At 42.3% G+C, this 19,649-nt stretch overlaps 2 protein-coding genes across 3 annotated transcripts in view; both read left to right on the top strand.

The window, feature by feature from the left end:
* The first annotated feature begins 922 nt into the window (after positions 1-922).
* Positions 923-4,717, top strand: tmem243a (transmembrane protein 243, mitochondrial a). 2 transcript variants are annotated; one of them, XM_080841513.1, is made up of 5 exons: positions 923-1,020; positions 1,869-2,160; positions 2,610-2,660; positions 2,786-2,890; positions 4,119-4,717. In XM_080841513.1, exons 2-5 carry the CDS (start codon positions 1,999-2,001, stop codon positions 4,239-4,241), a joined length of 441 nt encoding a protein of 146 aa, XP_080697639.1. In that variant the 5' UTR covers positions 923-1,020; positions 1,869-1,998; the 3' UTR covers positions 4,242-4,717. The 2 variants fall into 2 exon arrangements, with proteins under 2 accessions (XP_080697639.1, XP_080697640.1); XM_080841514.1 differs by lacking the exon at positions 923-1,020 and adding an exon at positions 1,155-1,285.
* A 622-nt stretch (positions 4,718-5,339) lies between these two features.
* Positions 5,340-19,649, top strand: part of elapor2a (endosome-lysosome associated apoptosis and autophagy regulator family member 2a) — a gene marked incomplete at both ends in the record, with an annotated part of 33,675 nt that continues 19,365 nt past the window's right edge. The window contains 7 exons of the mRNA XM_080842807.1: positions 5,340-5,477; positions 11,097-11,217; positions 14,189-14,378; positions 15,995-16,142; positions 16,624-16,713; positions 17,250-17,355; positions 17,851-18,003. Of these exons, the coding sequence (XP_080698933.1) occupies positions 5,340-5,477; positions 11,097-11,217; positions 14,189-14,378; positions 15,995-16,142; positions 16,624-16,713; positions 17,250-17,355; positions 17,851-18,003 (946 nt within the window). The remainder of the gene's footprint in view (positions 5,478-11,096; positions 11,218-14,188; positions 14,379-15,994; positions 16,143-16,623; positions 16,714-17,249; positions 17,356-17,850; positions 18,004-19,649) is intronic.

Here is a 19,649-nt window from a genome sequence, read left to right as displayed (position 1 = left end):
TGAATGAATGAAGTCTCGGTCTTACCCTACAGTGCTGTCTTAGGGGTTATGTCAGTAACGTAAGCTAAATCTAATCACTGAATTTAAAAACAAAAGTTTTCTACTGCAGGAACTTGCAGAATGTTTTAGAGGGGCAGGAACCTTAAGGCACTTTTCCACTACAGGAACCACTCCTGTAGCACCTCTGGGTTAACAGTCTAATGTTGCTGCTGTTTCTGGAGAAATATATAATAATTTTGTTGTGCTCAGAATTGATGTTGCCATTGAAGAGCCAATTAGGCCACATACAAGCACTGCAATACAAACAGGTGCTGGTGAATGAGTGGAATGTCAGCTGATGAGTCATGCAGTAGGCGGACTATTGTGGCCTGCCTGAATTTACGCTATGCTTGATTGCAAATAGCTGTCCTTAGTTGCTCATTTCCAAAACTATAATGTCAGCAAAAATTACGATAAAAATCACACTACGTCATTACACTGACAAATGTACCACACATACACAAAGATAGTAACATAAAAGTCGGGGCAGTGTGCAAGCTGCTTAAGGGGGAAATCACTAAACATTCGAAATTAGAATACTTAAACAGAACTAACAGACATAAACCTTGTAGCCTATACGATAATAAAACTGGAAGTAGCCTACTTCACATATCTATAAATACACGCCACAATAATGAACTTCTCCAACTCATATTTTCCCGGTTACTAATGGAATGACTTTGAATTTCAGTAAATTATTTATTTACCAAATAAACTAAAATAAATAAAGAAAAGGAGTGTGGTGGTGGAGTGTGTACCTTTCAATCGCCAAAAAAAATAAAAAATCTCAGCGGACAGATTCAGTCGTCATTCCCTTTAACAGGAACGTTCGCCTTTAAGGATTGACAGGCAAACATCTTTGCTGTTACCATAGAGGTTGCTGAAGATGACCACAACTAGCTAAATGACCAAAGCCTGTCATCCAAGTGCAATATTCCATTGCTATCCATCATATTTATTTTACGTCTTAATCTTTGCATGGTGAGTGATTTCGCTGAGCAGTATACATGGATGATTTTGCAATTTTTGTCCCACTCATTCATTCGCATCTAGAAGTTGTGCCTTTAAATGTACAGCTAAAGCTAGCTCACGCCTACCTAGCCTGCTAAGATATCTTAGGAACAAATCACAGTTTTTAGCTACCTAACAACTCATGTGATCTGGCTAGGCCGCTTACTAGGTTACCGTTAATTGACGTATTACTTATTACCAGGGACTTTTTAGGCCATATCCTATTCAATTACTGGTAAGTAAGCCAGGATAACAGACTTATGTGGAATCATTTTAGATAGCTACAAACCTCTCTAGCCACCTGATCTATGCCGGCCGCCACTTGGTGGTTTAGTTTAAGGTTAACATAGCCATCTTGCTAGTTAATTCAAGCAAACGAGCCATCATGGCCATCTCACCACAGCAAACCAAGATACTTCACTGTGTTCGGAAATGCTCCGAAAAATGATGTATTATGTAGTAGGTAGTCAGCTAGTTCCACATTGTAAAGAGCAATTCACTAACTTATGTAATGTATAGCCTGCTATGCATGATTGTGCCTTCGAGTTGTGTTGTCTCCATTACACCTGACTGAAGATACCAACTTTTATTCTTGTGATTCAAATTGAAATGTTTACACATGAAAAATGATCAGCAAACAATCAGAAACAATATCAATACCACTGCTGTACAGCTCTCTTAATTATAAATGTTATTAAAGTTCATCCTGTGGTTTGCTCATGAATGGGAGTTCATTCTGTGGTCCCTTTGTATTGCAGCAACAGACTGCAGCCCCACTGCACTCATGATTTCTTCTTGTTTCCTCATTTCTCATACAGAGTCCATAGCAGAAGAACAATGTGCGTCAGTTAAAGCCTTCCCCCTCCCCTCTAGGCAGTGTAAGATTGGGTCTGCCCTGGCTGAGGAATGTGTTTTTCTGGAACGGGGTGAAACAGCACTGCAGGCCCCATGAGTGCAGGAGGCTGGACCAGAGCTCAGAGATTAGCTGGGACTCATGACCAGGACCTCAGTCCTCTTAGCCCCACGGCCAACATGGACGACTTCACCACCCGCTCCTATGGAACGGGCACACTCGACAACCGGCCGCTCTTCGGGGAGACCTCTGCCCGGGTGAGCGAGAAAGAGCTAGCTCTAGATAGCTTAAGATCTGGGAAAGAGGAGGGCGGGAAATGTGTGTGTGTTTGTGTGTTAGTGTAGAAGGTGCAGATGCAGAGAAAGATTGAGAAAGAGAGAGTGAACAAGATGAGTCATCACAATGGGGATCAACGGGGCATTAAGGGAAAGAAAACTCCAGGTAGAGAAAGTCTGAAGCAAAATGGAGATAATGGGAGGATGGGAGGCTGTGAGATACAGTTTATATGGACGTGACAAAGGGAGGGGGGACATATCTGATGGGAAATAAATCATTTTTAAAGAAAGAGTCTGGAAGAGACAGAGAGAAAGAGAGCGAGAGGTTATGAAAGCAGGGAAGAATGGAGAGATTGAGTGTTTTTCTAGAGGTGTGGCAGAATGTTACAGCTCACTACAATGATCTCTTGTTTCTGTGTTTATGTTTGTAGGATCGATTCACTAACCTGGCTGTTGGTGGAGTCACGTCACTGGTTGTCATTGTAAGTATGCTGCACAAGTATGCTTAACATTTTCTAAAATGGAGTGTAATATTCCACTGGTTTGTGGACGTGAGGCACCATGTTGGTGGTGTTTTAAGTACATGTGCTGTCTCTACATTCCCCAGGTCACCATCATCAGTTCCTTTGTCTTCCCTGCTCCACCTCCCAAAGCCCTCAACATCTTCTTTGGGGTCTGCATCATCATGATCTGTTCCTCAGTGCTAGTATTGGTAGGTGTTCATCATCATGATCTTTTCCTCAGTGCTAGTATTGGTAGGTGTTCATCATCATGATCTTTTCCTCAGTGCTAGTATTGGTAGGTGTTCATCATCATGATCTTTTCCTGAGTGCTAGTACTGGTAGGTGTTCATCATCATGATCTGTTCCTCAGTGCAAGTATTGGTAGGTGTACTCAACTGTATCTCTACCAGACAAGAAGGTCAGTTTCATTACTGTAATAACTGAGTACAGAGTCACTCAAAATCTGAACTCAAGCAGCAGCTCAGTTTTTTTAAGTCATTATCGGTGTTTTTGTAGGTGTATCTTGAGTGAATCTCTCAAATGCCTTCCACGGAAGCCTTTCCTGCTGGTGTAGACAGGAGTTACTGGTTGTTTGACCTGTTTTGTTGAACTGAAATATTGCCTTATTTCCTTTAAGAGCACCTTGTTCTTCAACTAGGTGCCAGGTGCGTGTGAATGCATGACCATTATCATATTCATGGTAAAAGGTGGAGGAAAGACAGTCACCACTAATGTTTATATCTTAATTGCTGCTAAAATGCTAATAGTAACTGTTACTGTAGATTGTGATTTCTCTAATACCAGAAACACACATTTTTAAGCAGCAGTGAGGAGTTTTGGTTGAAAACCAGTCTAACTACTGAAATGCACGCAAAACCCTAACAAACAACAACAGCATAGTTGGCACTGATAAAAGGCTTGCTAGCATTCTAACTCACGTCTTTTGGCAATTAAGTTGGTGATGTTGTACTGTGAAAGCCTTTTTATTTAATTTCGTGGGGTGGGACAACCCGGACCACAGAACTGCGTAGTGCATAGCCAGGAAGCTAATTGAAACAACAGGTGTATTTATCTCTCTTTCACATGACCATATATCATGAAAATTCATTTGGATATGATACCAGTACTTGCTGCTTATAAAAACATGCTTCAAAAAGTGCCAAAGCGTTGTATACTGTCTCTTTAAATTGTGCTCTTTTCTAATAGAAATTCATAGAGAAAAGTGAATTGTGGCCTCGACTTAATCTTGAATTAACTTGACCTACACGTTCCTTTTAGTTCCTTTTACATATCCTAAGCAGGCGATTCATCAAATTATAAAACAACAAAAAAGGGAACACACACAAAAAAAATCATATAATTTCTGTAATTTCTGACTGACTATCTGAAACCTTGTTTTTTCTTTTTTTACGAGCCTCATGTCTTCTTCTCCCACAGATATTTTGGTACCGACAGGGAGACTTGGAGCCCAAGTTCAGAAACCTCATCTACTATAGCATCTGCTCAATCATCCTTCTGTGCCTCTGTGCCAATCTGTACTTTCACGATGTTGGCAGATGAAAAACACTGACATTGCCTTAAACCAAACTGCACTGAGAGAAAATATAAATCCCTGGAAAGGCTTTGTTTTCCATATGGGGGTGGTCAAATAATCAAGCATAGACAAACTGTTGTCAAATGTCTTGATAATAATGAGTGGTGTGGAGAGTGAAGAACGTATGACATGTGTTTAGTTTAGCACTTTGAAACCTCAGGAGTATAAATATGTATGCTTAGAGATCTATATAGAAAGACTGTCCCCACAGGTCTTAGCTTTGTCTGTTTAGGAAGTAATTCCTAGTGTTTCAGAACAGACTCAGGCTACACTTCATAAGCTATATCAGATAACTTCTGGGACAATAAGTGGGACCAATGCTGCTAAGAGTAGGAAGTAGAGAGCCATCACTTTAAACTTTGTGTATATATAATTTATAATTTTGCTAGCAAAAGAGTTGGCATAACAGATAGTTACACTAAATATAAGAAGTTCTCATGTAAAAGCCACAGCAATACAGCAATGTAACAGTGGAAATAAAGGTACTTTGAAACGTATCCTTTTGTCCTTGCTGGTCTTATTTGATGCTCGCCCTCTGGTGGTCAAAGGGTGGGATTGTAGGGATGGAATATGAGCTGCACTCTGTATGGATCTAGAAGCCTACCCAGAAGAACATGGCCATTAACCTGTAACCAATTAGTCTGAGACATCCAGCATACTCTATTTCAATGTATGTTAAAACATTTGTTTTAAATGTATACCTTGACCCAAAGAGTGTGGTTCCTGTACTGGGCTGTCCAGGTTCAAAAACATCACGAGTCGCCCATCAATTGTATTGTCTACGGTAAATTATATGTCTAACACGAAAGCCTAGCTTAGTTTATGATGCCACAGCACCGATAGGCTACACACGATCTTGTCGCGCCTGCCCTCAGTACTCTCTAATGACGTCACGCGCGCCTGTCAGAAGCCTGTGGTGCTCAGTTTGGCTTAAACCCTTCCTAGGCAAACCAAAGGGACAGACGCACCTCACATTCAGTGACAAATGAGCTACGTTGGATGAAAACACAACTGCCGTTATATAAAGTCTCTGCATGGGGCTTTAAACCAACCGTTTTCTCATAATGGAGCACCAAACGAAGCAGCGTGCTCAATTTAAAACGTTTTATATAATCTCTCCGACCGCCTGGATCCGAAGCGCTCTCATCCTCTGCGCGCTCCCGTCAGTGGCCGTGTCGAAGGACCTACCTCAGTGCAAAGAGGTGAGCGGTAGCACTTGCTACACAGTGACAATGTATTTTTTCTCTGCACAAGACTGGAATCATTACTCTACTGAACATAGAACGCTATCTTCAGTATCGGTTTGGCTCAGATTGAAACATAAAGTAGCCCTACTAAAGGCATGTAAAAGCGCGGTCCTGTGACCGAATATACTAGGCTACTACACAACATGGTCGAGAGACAGGCGAATATTATGGTAAACACGATGGCTGAAAGACGGAGAGATGGCAGATAAAACTAAAGAAAAACATGTTGGTTCATTAAACATTAAATAGAGCACAGCTCTCAACTAACTAGCCTACTCCGTTATCGTGGACCTCCAAGTTGGACCATCAGCGCATTTAGAATAGCTTTCTGGTAACAAATTATGAAATAGTTAGACTAGCCGTACACGTGAGTTGGGGAACATTAAAATGTTTCCATTACCAGCTTTTAGACCTTTGTAATACACACCCAATAAGAGGATTATTATTTTGCAGTCAAGCTAATATTTTAGCAGCCTATTCATGACATAATTGATTGACAGTTGCCCGTAAACTGTCGGCGACGCTGTTCAGATTGTTATTTGGGAGTTATCAAACAACAAAGTTAAAGCTAAAAGAGTAGTATAGATTTACATGATTTAACTTAATGCACACTCATTGGTGCTGTTTTACATAGCCACGCTATAGCAGTTGCAGGCTACAATGCATTCTTCTTAGTAAAAGTGACCGTTACTGTAAGAAATAGAAAGACTGGAGATGCCTTCTTTAAACCAAATCCAATACCAACTTGAACCTCCACCCACTGCCCTGCCCCTGGTGTTTTGTTTGTAACTGATCAGTAACCTTATGGGTGGAGGTAGGCTGAGATGATCCAAAATCAACTACTTAGTGTCAGATATGAACTGCTTTGCAGTAGGCCCTATCAGGCTAGATTCTGATATTCAGATGATAACATGTTATCCAAATATTAGTTGACCTACTGTGTGACCTTTCACTCCCTGCCACGAATGCCATAAGATAGCCTTTGCAGTGTTCTTTCTCATTTAATGCAGTAGACAGTCTAAGGAATGAATGTAAAACAAATATTGCTTCCCTTGCTGGGGGACTGAGAGACCATTGTCGCTGCTTGAATACAACAGTAACGATCCCCTTTTTGCTCAGTGACAAATAATAGATTGTTGTATTGTGTTGTGCCATATTCAGCACAACTGCCATCCAAAATGGCTGGCTTGACTTGTCATGCCATGTCAATTACACACGTGTCCTGCACATTCCTTTTGTGAATGGGACAAAGCAAAGGCTATTGTTCTGCTGTCTCCATCATCATTGATTTCACAACCCGACCCTCAGGTTGAGTTCTGAAAAGAAAGGGATTCTTTGGTGTCAGATGTCTCATTGGCACTCATAGGTTGCGAGGAGCAAGAACGGAGGTCACTAAATCAGGGGGCTGTATGTGTTAAGCCACTGTTGCTTTTCGGAAGGAACCAAATCCCTCTATGTAATGGAAAGCTAATGGAGACGTTCTCCTGTGGTTTTTTTAAGTGCTGTTTTTTCCCCCCAGCAAGTTCAGTAACAGCTACGTCTCAAACAGAAGGGCCTAGCTAAAAATAGTCTGTTCTAAAACTAATTTTGTTGCCTGCTCCTCAGTAGAACATTAGCATGGAGGAGGAAGAGGGGCAGGAGGAAGAGGGTGGTAGGTTAAAACTAAACACATGCATTTTCATTAAACAAACCATTCTTTCATCTTCCTCCCAGGTCACTCTCTGACAGACCAAAAGTGTATATACTGTATACATATATAATATACAAACAGTATGGAGGCCTGTCATGATTAAAAATGGTGATGAATGCACCATGAACAGATGAACATATTTAACGTGCTTCTCATCTTTCCCTCTTTTATACCCTCGCCACTTTCTTGGCTTCTCAATTTATCTGGCTATTGAATTTTACCACATTGTCCTGCAAAAGTAAAGGCTAAATAATATTCGCCATACCGTATAAAAAAGCAAAGCCGGTGAATGTTTTATTAAGGACTGTCTAATCAACAGTGAATTATTTCGTTTTTTTTTTCTCGTAAGGCAGCAGAATCATGGAAATATAGACATACAGTTGATTTGCATTAGTTGTTCATTACTTAGGCTTCGCTCAGACCTGTTTAGTTGTACAACCTGGCACAGGATTTCATGGAAAAGCTTTATGAACATATTTTAGGGGCCAGTTAACTTAATAACACCACAAGTAGAAACAGAGGGTGAGAATACAAGAGTTGCTTTAATTTGGAGGTTGTTGTGGAGAATTGTGTTGTCCATGCAGTTCTTATAAATTATAAAGTAAAATTATAAAGTATTTTCCTGCTAGCATATGAAAACCTATTATTCTGAACAGGCCTCTGAACCGGCCTGGGAACAGCAGTGTGGATACTGTGATTCAGCCTGAAAGTTAAATGACCAGTTACATTCACTGGAAATGGGATGGTATCAAATTGAAATATTTCGTTGTATTCAAATACAATGATATTAAAGGCTTTCAAATCTAGCTCCATAGCTTCCGTTCTACTTGAATATGGTGTTCCTGAGAACAGCATGGCTCCACAGACTGGCATTAGCTATGGCTATGGTGATGTTGGGTGTTATTTTAGCCCATAGAGCATCTTGGCCATCCATCCCTATGCACCTGATCAGCAAGTCATACTGATGGGGATAATTTCCAAGACTGTTAATGACTTAAGAATATAATAATCAAGTGCATTGTATTATTAATTACCTTATATTAATCATTAACTTATGAAAGCAGGAACATGGCTTTTCTGTGTTTCTGCGTGTGTGTAACTTAGAATATTAGGTGCCACTTCTGCATTCTGAAGTCTGCATATGTACAAGAGCATGTTTAGAATAGAGGCGATAAGCTTCTTCAGACCTTTTGCAAAACTGCCATCCTTGCACTATAGGGAGCCTCGGATGTCAGAGATCCACCACGTGGTTATCCCTGCTGAAAGCTTAACTTCTGTCTATATAAACCTTGTGCGATGTGTTTATCAGGGCTTCACTATCAGCTTTGTGCTCAGAGTGAGTCCGATTGCAATTGTTGTTTGTCTAATAAATATACTTATATGCAACTCCGGAGTCCTGAAGTAACAAGGGTGAATTTTCACCTAACACATACCCTATTTCTGTTAACCTGTCTGGAATTATAATTTTTTTGAACGACGCCTATGTGCGTAATGTGTACAATTGCTTAGAATTGTAGTATGTCCCTTGTCTCATTTGTGAAATATCATGGCCTGTATCTGAATGTGTCAGTTATAATTATTTCTAAAAGCCATTTGAAATGTCATTGCTTTTCACAGAGATTGTCATTGGACATTTGATGTCTTTCTTGTATGAATAAACCTTGTGTGATCATGTTAATCTATGCTTGTCGGCACATGCATGCCAGCACTAGTAGTCCAGTACCAATGTAACTTGAGCCGAGCCAGTTCCTGTTTTGGGCAGTGTGATGGCTCTCTGCCCCTCTTTGGCTTGGGCTGAACTGCTTGGCATGAGTGTTATCAGTTCCTGTGCTGGACGCAGGTTTTTCCCTCCCCTGTCACAGCCAGGCCCTGGAGCTGTGAAAGATGGAGTAGCCTACTGTGGAGTGATGTGCTAACTGATTAGGCTTTAGCTTAAATTGGGCTTTAAGATTTATACGCTCGGGTACCACTGGATTTTTCAAATGTATATCAGCTCAAGTCAAATAGACCAGCAAACTGGAGAGCGTTGTGAATTCATGTTTTAATTTGTCCTTTATGTCGTGAGTCACCATTTTAACACATGCAGATGTAATTTTCTGTCACCAGCACATTGGGCCCTTTTGCATTATGAACACCAATTCAACACCGCAGACTTTTTCCCCAGGCTTAAAGGGCAAAGATTAATCTCATTATCATTGGCTGAGCTGGTGGCACTGGAGAGCAGAGACATCGCCACATGCACAGCAGCTATCACAAACCATGGCAGGTGGAAGGAGAGATCCAGGTTTATCTCTGTCCTCAGTGGGTAAAGCGATTTACCCGTGTGAATGATCAGCTAGGCCCTCCAATGGTATCGCCCCAACCAGGGCGAGACCTCCACTTAGCCTAAGTCTGGGAATTAGTCTCCCACACAGTTCCTGTCTCTTTCTGGGTTTTAGCCTTGTTTTTCATCCTTTTTTTCGTCGGAAATGTCGGACTTTAAATGTAATTTGAACCAAGAGATGCAATTATTGCTGACTTTGACTAACAAGTCATAGGATTATTTGCCTTGGAGGCACAACAAATGTCACTGTTAGCACACCGCTAGCATGCAGGTCCAGATGGTGTGACACACCTGCAGTGCTGGTAATCACTGTGAGAGGCTAGTGTGCGCCGCTCATGATCCAAAGTGGCTTCCGTGGTGCAAAGACCTGCGTCACCAGCTCTGGCCAGTGGCTCTAGACCTTGACAAGAGTATGAGCTGAGCACTGAAGGCTCTGCAGAGAAAGGACAAGATCGCATCAGCCACAGACATGCTTGGCATCTGGAGCGGCCCCTCAGGCGTGACCCGGGACAGCGAGGGCCGAGGATAGCCAGTTTAGGCGTCAAACAGACCTTCAGCAGGGACAGCCACATACATGCGCTGGTGTACTCAGTCACATTAGAATACAAACACAAGTACGCACACAATCCGTACAAAGCGCACTCTCATTATTGGTTATGTTTTTGCATACCATAGTCGATAAAATAGCTGTCATTGTTGAAATACTTCAATTTAAGTTAAAAGTACCAACTCAATGATTTGTGTTTTGTGGATAACATTGTATTGCAGATTTTTCAATTATTCACATGAAGTTACTTTGGCCCTGGCCGATTTTCATTTCACCCTCAGCAGCCTTAGGAAGCTATCTTTGATAAGGTGATGAGAAACTGCTTCAGTGTAGTAGGGAAAGCCAGTGAACCCATAATACAGTAGTATGTTTAGCCAGCCCCCTTTCCTGTTGTCATGGCGTTGGCATGGCATTAGAATGTCCTTTTGTATGAAGGGTAAAGGGTGTGGTCTCAGCGATAAACCACGGAGGGAGAGATGTGTGACTCAGCTAAACACACACTCCTCTCCTGCGTTTACTCTGCTTGTCTCTCTCTCTCGCTCTCTCTGCCTCTCTCTATCTCTCTATTCCACACACAGACACAATTATTTCTTCCGTGAACTGTGTATGGCATACAAACCAATACAAGCACGCTCTTGGCATAGAAGGTGCATATCTTGTAGATACCACAGGAAGTTGCCAAGGTAACTATTTTGACCATAGATCGAAATAGTACTGTAAACTCAGATGTTGTGCTGTCAAAACACTGTCAGACAGTGGGGTGACCCGTCAACAGTTATCACCAACAAACTCTGATGGCCGGTGAAGCAGCAAGGACAATGATCCTTAAAACAGAGAGAGCTTCTCTTTCACCTGTTTTGCTTGTTTTCCTTGGTTCTGTCCCTTTTGGTTGTATGACTTATGATTTATGTGTGTGCTAGGTGTTGATGAGTGAATATGTCTGTATGTGTGTGTTCTGCTCCGGATGAGTGTGTGATAGTTATTTTGCCTGTCCTCTCCTCCCCTCTCTTGCAGACTGACTTCTACTTTGAGTACACGGAGTGTGACAGCACGGGGTCACGCTGGAGAGTAGCCATCCCACAGACCCAGGGGGAATGCACTGGGCTCCCCGACCCTGTCAGGGGCACAGACTGCAGTAAGTGGCCGTGTGTGTGTGGCCGTGTGTGTGTGTGTGTGTGTGTGTGTGTGTGTGCATGTGCAATTATAGCAGTGCATATTTGTGTCTATTTTTACTGTAACTGCATATATTTGAGTATGAGTGTCTGCATGAACGTGAGAATGAGTATGTGTGTCCGCATGGGTCTATATGTATGTATTTAAATTGTGCGTTTGGGGAAGACAGATAGACATTTAGCATGAGAAAATTGGGGTGATGGATGAAGGAAAAGGTTTTTTTTTTTTTTGGTAATTTTTCTCAAGTTCCCCATGTGTCAAATGCTCCTCATTATTCACTGATGTAGGTATGTATGCCAATGGACCTGTTTACAGGCTCGTCCTCTTTGTGTGTAGTCTCGCAATCCTCTTGTTTACACCCTTTGTCTTATTCGAGCTGAGGAATTCTTTCCTACCCTCAAGCTGTCCCTTAAACCAACCCTAGAGCACTTTCACCCGCCTGCCCTGACGCACTCACTTCCTCATACTGTATTAGCCTGCTCTCAGTTAGCATATCGCATGCTCTCAACTTCCTGTTCAGGAGGAGACTGTGTAGCCCTCAGAGGGCCTATCTCCACAGTGCTTGTCTGAAGCCAGTGGTGTTGTGGATTAGAAGCAGATGCTGTCACTCCATGGACTAAACATGCAGGCTTTATCAGAGCAGCAGTTCAACAGCACTCTGGGTTTCTTCTCAAGGGGCTGCCTGGGTTGCTTTGAAGGGTCCCTAAAAAAGAAAGTTTTTATCCTTGAAGCGTTGTGAATTCCAGGCTAGCTACATCTAGTGTTTTTTTTTAATATGGAGTGATACTTCCGAGAGACTTAAGGTTTAGATGCACCAGGTTCTGCAAGGTTATGTGGAGGGAATGCAGACACACAATATCAAATACATAATACATGTCAGGCTTGTTTCATTGTTTCCTCATAGCTGAAGTTCAGATCTCGCTACGCTTATGGTTTTAAGTGGAATGCTCAGTGTGAGATTTGTTGCGTAACCACCATAGAGAGGTCACACTGTGTCAACGGATGTCTTCATTGCTGTCAGCATTTGAGGCCTGATGGGAAATACCCTGCACACAAACAGTTGAACAAGCAAAGCAAATTAATCTACAGGGTGTGCTTCAAAACATTTAAGCATTGACGATGGCGATCTAGCATGTGTGGTTCAAATTAACAAAGCAGACTACAAAACAAACAAACGAATAAATGAAGCAGGCATGATTTATTATGCACAATAATGCACAGTTGATTATTGTTATTTTAAATGTCTAAATGTGCATATCATCCTGGTTCATGATCCAGAGGAATAAATGAACATCACCTGTGAATAGGGCGGTGTGGAGTCTTTTGGCTCATGTAGCCATTAAAATATAATGTGGCACACACGGCAAACACAGGATAGAACACTTTCCCACATCCTTATTGACAGGAAGTCCAGATTAGAGGTTTGTTCCCTAGGTTACGCAGAGGAGGCTGGTCATTGATGGGCTCTAAGGCCTTTCAGGGGGGGGACATCTCAGGATGGTTACCATGACAAGTTACCGAGCAATGTTACCGTGATATCTCTATCTCGCTTGAACAGGCAGCTGGTCCTCCCCCTCCTCCACTCCTCCCCTCCTCCACTCTCCCTCTATCCCTCTCTCACTGACTCTATTTTTTCTTTCTTTCTGTCTGTCTCCCTCACCATGTGCCAACCATTACTCAGTTTTAAAGCGCTTTCCGATGTGATTGACGTGGTTGAGTTTGTGTCTTTTATAGTAAATTACTTATTCAAATGCCTAATTTGTTTCTATTACACATGTGGCTCGCAGTGTAGCTAGATTGTGTATTATTTAGTTGCCTCAGTCCCCTTGCAAGCTGGTGATAAGATTTGTACACATGTTTATGCAGTTATGTTGTAATGGTGGAGCTGTGAACAATTCAGAGCTGCAGTAACAGATGGTGGGTGTCTCATCATTTCACTCTCAGTGTTACTCTCCGGTTGTGTGTGTGTGTGTGTGTGTTAGTGTTCAAGCGCCTTTTCTGGATTGTCTAAGTAAGATGTTCTGTTGTGGATATTGTTTGTTACTTAGTGATCAACACGCACAAACACCTAGTTTATTCACCCATTTTACGATGTATTGTTGTTATGCTGTGTATCAGAGGGGGTCTGCTTATGTGAGTGTGTGTGTTTGTTTTTCTGTGTGTGTGTTTGTCTTAGTGTGTCTGTTTGTGTGTGTATGTGGATGTGTGTGAGTGTGTGTGTGTGTGTGTGTGTGTGTGTGTGTGTGTGTGTGTGTGTGTGTGTGTGTGTGTGTGTGTGTGTGTGTGTGTGTGTGTGTGTGTGTGTGTGTGTGTGTGTGTGTGTGTGTGTGTGTGTGTTGTATCTGTGAGGGAGCAAAGGCAGCAGGTGCACTGTGGCCCCTGTGGAGATGAAAAGACATCAGGAAGGGAGAGACAGAGAGAGGTAGACAGAGAGAGAAAGAGAAAGGTAGGCAGAGAGAGAAAGGTAAACAGAGGGAGAAAGAGAGCGGTAGACAGAGAGAGAAAGAGGGTGGTAGACACAGACAGAGAGGTAAACAGAAAGAGAGAGGTAGACACAAAGAACACAGGCAAAGCCATGAAATATATTTTCTTGGAAAAAAAACTACAATATAGAATGATATGTTTCAGTACATATTACACTGAGTTGTTGTGTGTTTGAAAACAAAGGCAAATGCAAATATACAATTGATGATACAGTTCAAACTGAATGTACCAGATATTTAAAACCGAGTTAGCCAGTTATCAGCTCTACCATTCTTGGGTATTAGAAATAATGACTTTCATGATTCATGCGTTTGTGTGCTTCCTGGTTCTCTGCCTCCCAATCAAGTGTTCCATTGCTGTTTTGTCTTCTGTCTGTTGCTATGATCACACCCCTGCCCCTTTCACCCCCAGCTTAATGCCCCTCTGCCCCCTCCTCCTCTCTTTCTCAGCCTTCTCCTGTGATGCGGGGGAGTTTTTGGAAATGTCAGCGCAGGAGTGCACACATTGCGGCTCCGGAACCTACTCCCTCGGCAGTGGCGTCCGCTTCGACGAGTTTGACGACATCCCTGCTGGCTTCACGAGTGTGACCACCTACCTCGACAGCGGGAACCACATGGAAGATGAGCTCACCTGCAACGGGTGAGCAACAGGAAATATACATAGAATGGAAAGTAGAGTAAGTGAAAGGAGGTACAGAGAATGACAAATAGAATAGTCACAGTAGGTACAAGGAATGGTGACATGAGGTAAATAGAATGGCCAATAGAATAGTGACAGGAGGTAAGTAGAATAGTGACATGAGGTAAATAGAATGGAAAATAGAATAGTGACAGGAGGTAAATAGAATAGTGACAGGAGATAAACTGAATGGAAAATGGAATAGTGACAGGAGGTAAATAGAATGGACAATATAATAGTGGCAGGAGGTAAATAAATAGAATAGTGACAGGAGAGGAGGTAAACTGAATGGAAAATGGAATAGTGACAGGAGGTAATCAGAATAGATGAAAATAGTTCTAGGGGGGGCGGGGGTTATGAGCTATTGGGTTCCTGTGAGAGGTGCATTACATGTTGGCTGATATAAAGATCTTTTTGATTGGTTGCTGGGTAATGTACCAGAAGCAAATATAGAATAGAGGCATGGGTTATATTGATCAGTCTGTAGGCTGGCTGACATGACCCTTTGACCTCTATGCAAATGTGACACTATTCTCTTGCATCTGTTTGTAGTGTACCCAGGAAGTCAGCTGCTGTCATTAGTGTTTCTTGAACACACACACACACACACACACACACACACACACACACACACACACACACACACACACACACACACACACACACACACACACACACACACACACACACACATTTCACAAAATGCACACAGAAATGGGTTCACAGACATGCATTTAGGATTGGTGTAGAGATGATCCTACAATACAGACTATCTTGTCAGTTTGGTGTGTAATTTGAAACCTGCTGCTACCTGGCAGGTAACACCCTTTGTGGGCAAGACTGAAAGTCATATTTTGCTGAACTGTACAAAGAGTAGAGTGTTTCCAGCAGCTTCAGGTTCAGCTGTGTGTGATGCCTGACTTAAACCCGGCGGGAGCAAATTTCCTTGAATAATCAACAAATAATAGTCTCCCGTTAACCAAAAAAAGCCTCTTCCCATGTTTCTGTCTGTAAAACAAATCCCACTTCAATTGAGAAATCACATTGAAGTTATGCCGGGAGCATGCAAAAGAGCTTAGGGAAAACAAATGGAGGAAAAGAGGGTGAAGAAAAGCTCCCTTTGGGGAACAAATCGTCTGTCCCGCCAGCTCAGCCTGGACGTGGGAGAGAAAGAGGGCGTGCTTCAGTGTGGCTCCCACCTCCTGCTGCGTCCCTTGTGCCTGATCTGGCTCAAGCATCACTTGAAATTGGGCCAGCTCCCTAAAGCAAGCCACCCTCTAGCAAACTTATTTCACCGAGTCCAGTAGGGACACAAGTCTGGACGGAGCCAACTCCAAAAAGAGTGATAAGGAATCATCACCTGTTAGTGCAGTCTCCCCTGAGAACAGTAGAGGGGAATGTTAGTATTGAAACTGGAGTTCCATGCCGGTCATTACTTTCACCAGAGCTCTGTATATGCCATATGTGTGATATATGATTGTACACTACACATTGTGCATCCTATTGTTTTGCTTCATAAACTGATTATTCGTGTATCCGTCTGTGTATCCGTCTGTTTTCATACATGTCCCCTTCAGCTCTTCTTGGGTTGCCCAGGGAAACTATCTGGAGTCCAACAGGGATGAGTGTACAGTGTCTCTGATCTACGCCGTGCACCTGAAGAAGCCAGGCTCAGTCACCTTTGAGTACCAGTACGTGGACAAGAACATCTTCTTCGAGTTCTTTGTGAGTCTCTCGGATTCTCTATCTCAGCTATGTTGCTGTTTTTCCCCTCAGTTCCATTCTGTTCTCTTCTCTTTTCCCTTCTCTTCTCCTTTCTTTCTCTCCTCTCCTTTCCTCTTGTCTCCTCTCTTGTCTTCTCTTCTCCTCTTCTTTTCTTTTCCCTCTGATATCAGAGTAACATGAATGCATCCGTTTTTAAAAGGCTTTGCTCAGAGGCTCTCAGATGATGTAAAATGGATGATGTAAAATGGATGCCGTTTCCCTGTATTAATTCCTTAGAGTGCTGAGCAGCAAACAGGCTGTCATACTAATTAATGATTGGTGACCATGTCCGAGAATTGACGTGGACCATTGCGTAAGCCAATCAGTAAAGCAATCTGTCTTTTTTTCTGACACATGACTATGCACAGATAAGTGACGTGTTCGTTATGTAATTGTATGAGTTGCTGCTTTTTCACTGTTTGCTCTTGACTCGTCTGTATAGATTCAGAATGACCAATGCCAAGAACTAGATCAGACGTCGGATAAGAAATGGATCAAACCGACCGCTAATGGAGAGTGGAGAACACACACAGTGAGTAGTGTTTGTATAGAATTGCATAGTATGTGGACAGAGGGACATGCACAAACATTTACAAGGAATCGCATAACCAAACCATGGAACAAATGATCATAATCACACCTGTACACACACTCAAACATGCGCATGCACATATCTACACATGCGAATGTGCATGCTCCTGCAATCACACATCAGTACAATAGACAGAACTCATCCCAGGCTATAGATCGTGCATCTCTAGATCAAAAGCAGATTAGAGATATTTTTGGAATGATAGATAGATAGATGGATACTTTATTGATCCCGAGGGAAACTAAGGTCATCCAGTAGCTTACACTTACAAACAAACATGAATCACAGTAAGAATGTGCTCACAGTACTTTGGTTTACGGAAGTGTACACAGATCATATGACCCGAGTGGAAAGTTTGGTTTTCCCCCTCCTGTCGTAGCTCTGATTAGGTGAGGGTGAGAGGTGCTATGAGGTTCACTGATGTGTTTCCTTAATGTGCGCGTGGATGTGTGTGTGCGCTCTGCTCGTGCTCACAGGTGAACCTGAAGTCAGGTTCCAACGTCCTGTACTGGAGAACAACAGGCATCATGGTGGACGCTAAAGTGGTGAAGCCTGTTTTGCTGAAGAACATTCAGATAGAGGGTAAGCAACGGCGAGAGGCAATACAGAATGAAGTCATACATACATGATACAAACACATACATAACCAATAGTGGCATGAAAATGTTTAACAGCAGCGGAAACCAGTGACAGACAAAGTTTGGCTGAAAGTCTAGGTTTTTTTAATAAGAAATGAAGAAACGACAAAAACACATTAACCAGCGCAGACTCTAAGGTGATTCGGGAATAACTGCAGAGGTTTGGTTCCATTTAAAGTGAATGGTAGACAGGCCTCAGGAGAACCACACAGGCAAACTGAACAAGTGAAGCCAATCTGCAGGAAATTCGAAAAATAAAAACACAGATTAACCAAGCCACCAGCAGGGGTAGCAAAAATATACCTGTGACACCAATGGGTATCTGTCATTCTCTCTCCCTCTGTATTGTCTGCTTTGTCTAAGGCTCTGTTTTCCTCCTCTGCCCATTCCCCTGTTCTCTTCCTGTCTCTCTTCCTCTGGACTCCACGGCCTGTTTCAGGAGTGGCCTACACATCCGAGTGTTTCCCATGTAAACCGGGCACGTTGAGCAGCGAGCCGGGCTTATCGTCCTGTGAGCCGTGCCCCAGAGACACCTACTCAGGCCACGGGGCCAGCTCCTGCACGTCCTGCGACAAGGACACGCAGTACTCCCGTAAGAAAACCCGCCAACACACACACACACACAAGAATGCACCCACACATGTACGCGCGCACACACACACACACACACACACACACACACACACACACACACACACACACACACACACACACACACACACACACACACACACACACACACACATACACACACACACAAACTCTCTCTTTATCTTTCGCTCTCTCTCTCAAACACACACACACACACACACACACACACACACACACACACACACACGCACACACACAGACAAACACATAGACACACATACACACACACACACGCACACACATGCATACATACACATACACGGCCACAAACACATAAAAACACGTAACAATACGAATTGAATAACTTACTCAGACAATCACTTACACACACACAGACAGATACATGTAGACACACACAAACACAACAGTTCTGCTTTGTAATTGATGATATATACATAATTCCTTTGTATCATTATTTATACTGGTTTACTGCTTACTGGCAAATATAACTAGAATGCGTTTCGTGAACGAACTGCGAGAGTGTGCTTGCTCTGTTGCGGCCATGACAGAGAGAACAAGTGCCTTGGAATTAGTCTCTTCCCCTCCTAGTCTCCTAGAAGAGTGAAGAAAGTAAAGAAGAGTGGAAGAAGGAAAGAAGAAAAGAAAGAAGAGTGGAAGAAAGAAAGAAGAGTGGAAAGAGTGAACAAGAGTGGCTCTGGATAAAGACAGTAAAGAGAGAGTGAAGAGGGAAAATATTGAAAGAAGGAGAAAAAAAAGTGAAGCAGAGAGATGGAGTGTGAGAGAAAGTAGAGTGAGAGGGATAGAGAGAAAGAAGGAGAAAGAAAAAAAGTAGAGTATTTGCAGGGCTCTACGCTAAGGTTTTTCCCAAGGAGCACATGTGCTCCTAAATGAAAAAATGTAGGAGCACACAAAAGAAATTTAGGAGCACAGCAGGTTTTTTTTACGCGGAAGCAAAGCATGTCATACTCATTTGCGACCTATAGTTACAAACATTGTATTTTCCAACGGTTAACCCCATTCATGTTCAGTTATTCCAAAGCAATTTAGCTGGTAAATTGATCAAATTACTGCATTTGTTCATACAACGCTTTGGTTGACCTCTTATCAATTGTTATTAGTAGTATCTTACATAGCCAGCTTGTTAGACTTAATGCAGTTAGAGTTAGACTGTAGGTCTAGTATCTAACGTAAGCAACACTTTTACTGTATAGCTAGAGCACGTGTATCACATTGGTTTATAGTCTGTCAAATTAGTTCTAGTTATTGGTGTTAGTTGGCATAAAAAGTTAGTCTCCTAGTTAGTACATCTGATTAGAGCTAGCAACCATGAAAAACCTCTTCTGAAACTAAGAAGGATAACTATGACTAAATGTGACTAAAACTAATATGCATTTTTGTCTTAAGACTGAATCTAAAATAGCTGCCAAAATGAATACATCTCAGTGTTCATTTTGGCAGCTATTTTAGATTCAGTCTTTTAGATTCAGCAGCTATTTTAGATTCAGTGCATATTAGTTTTAGTCACATTTAGTCATAGTTATCCTTCTTAGTTTCAGTCTAGTTTTCGAAAACTGAGCACACTACAACAGCTACGCTGTGTCCAGGTACATCCTCAAACGTTTTTCA

Source organism: Sprattus sprattus (genome assembly GCF_963457725.1).
Source record: "Sprattus sprattus genome assembly, chromosome: 7".
NCBI classification, from domain to species: domain Eukaryota; kingdom Metazoa; phylum Chordata; class Actinopteri; order Clupeiformes; family Clupeidae; genus Sprattus; species Sprattus sprattus.
This window is presented reverse-complemented; position numbering and strand designations above follow the sequence as displayed.

Coding starts and splice junctions, on each gene's coding strand:
- tmem243a (XM_080841513.1), top strand. CDS start 1,999: ATGAGTGCAGGAGGCTGGACCAGAGCTCAGAGATTAGCTGGGACTCAT. Junction 2,661..2,785: donor TCACGTCACTGGTTGTCATT/GTAAGTATGCTG, acceptor TACATTCCCCAG/GTCACCATCATCAGTTCCTT. Junction 2,891..4,118: donor GTTCCTCAGTGCTAGTATTG/GTAGGTGTTCAT, acceptor CTTCTCCCACAG/ATATTTTGGTACCGACAGGG.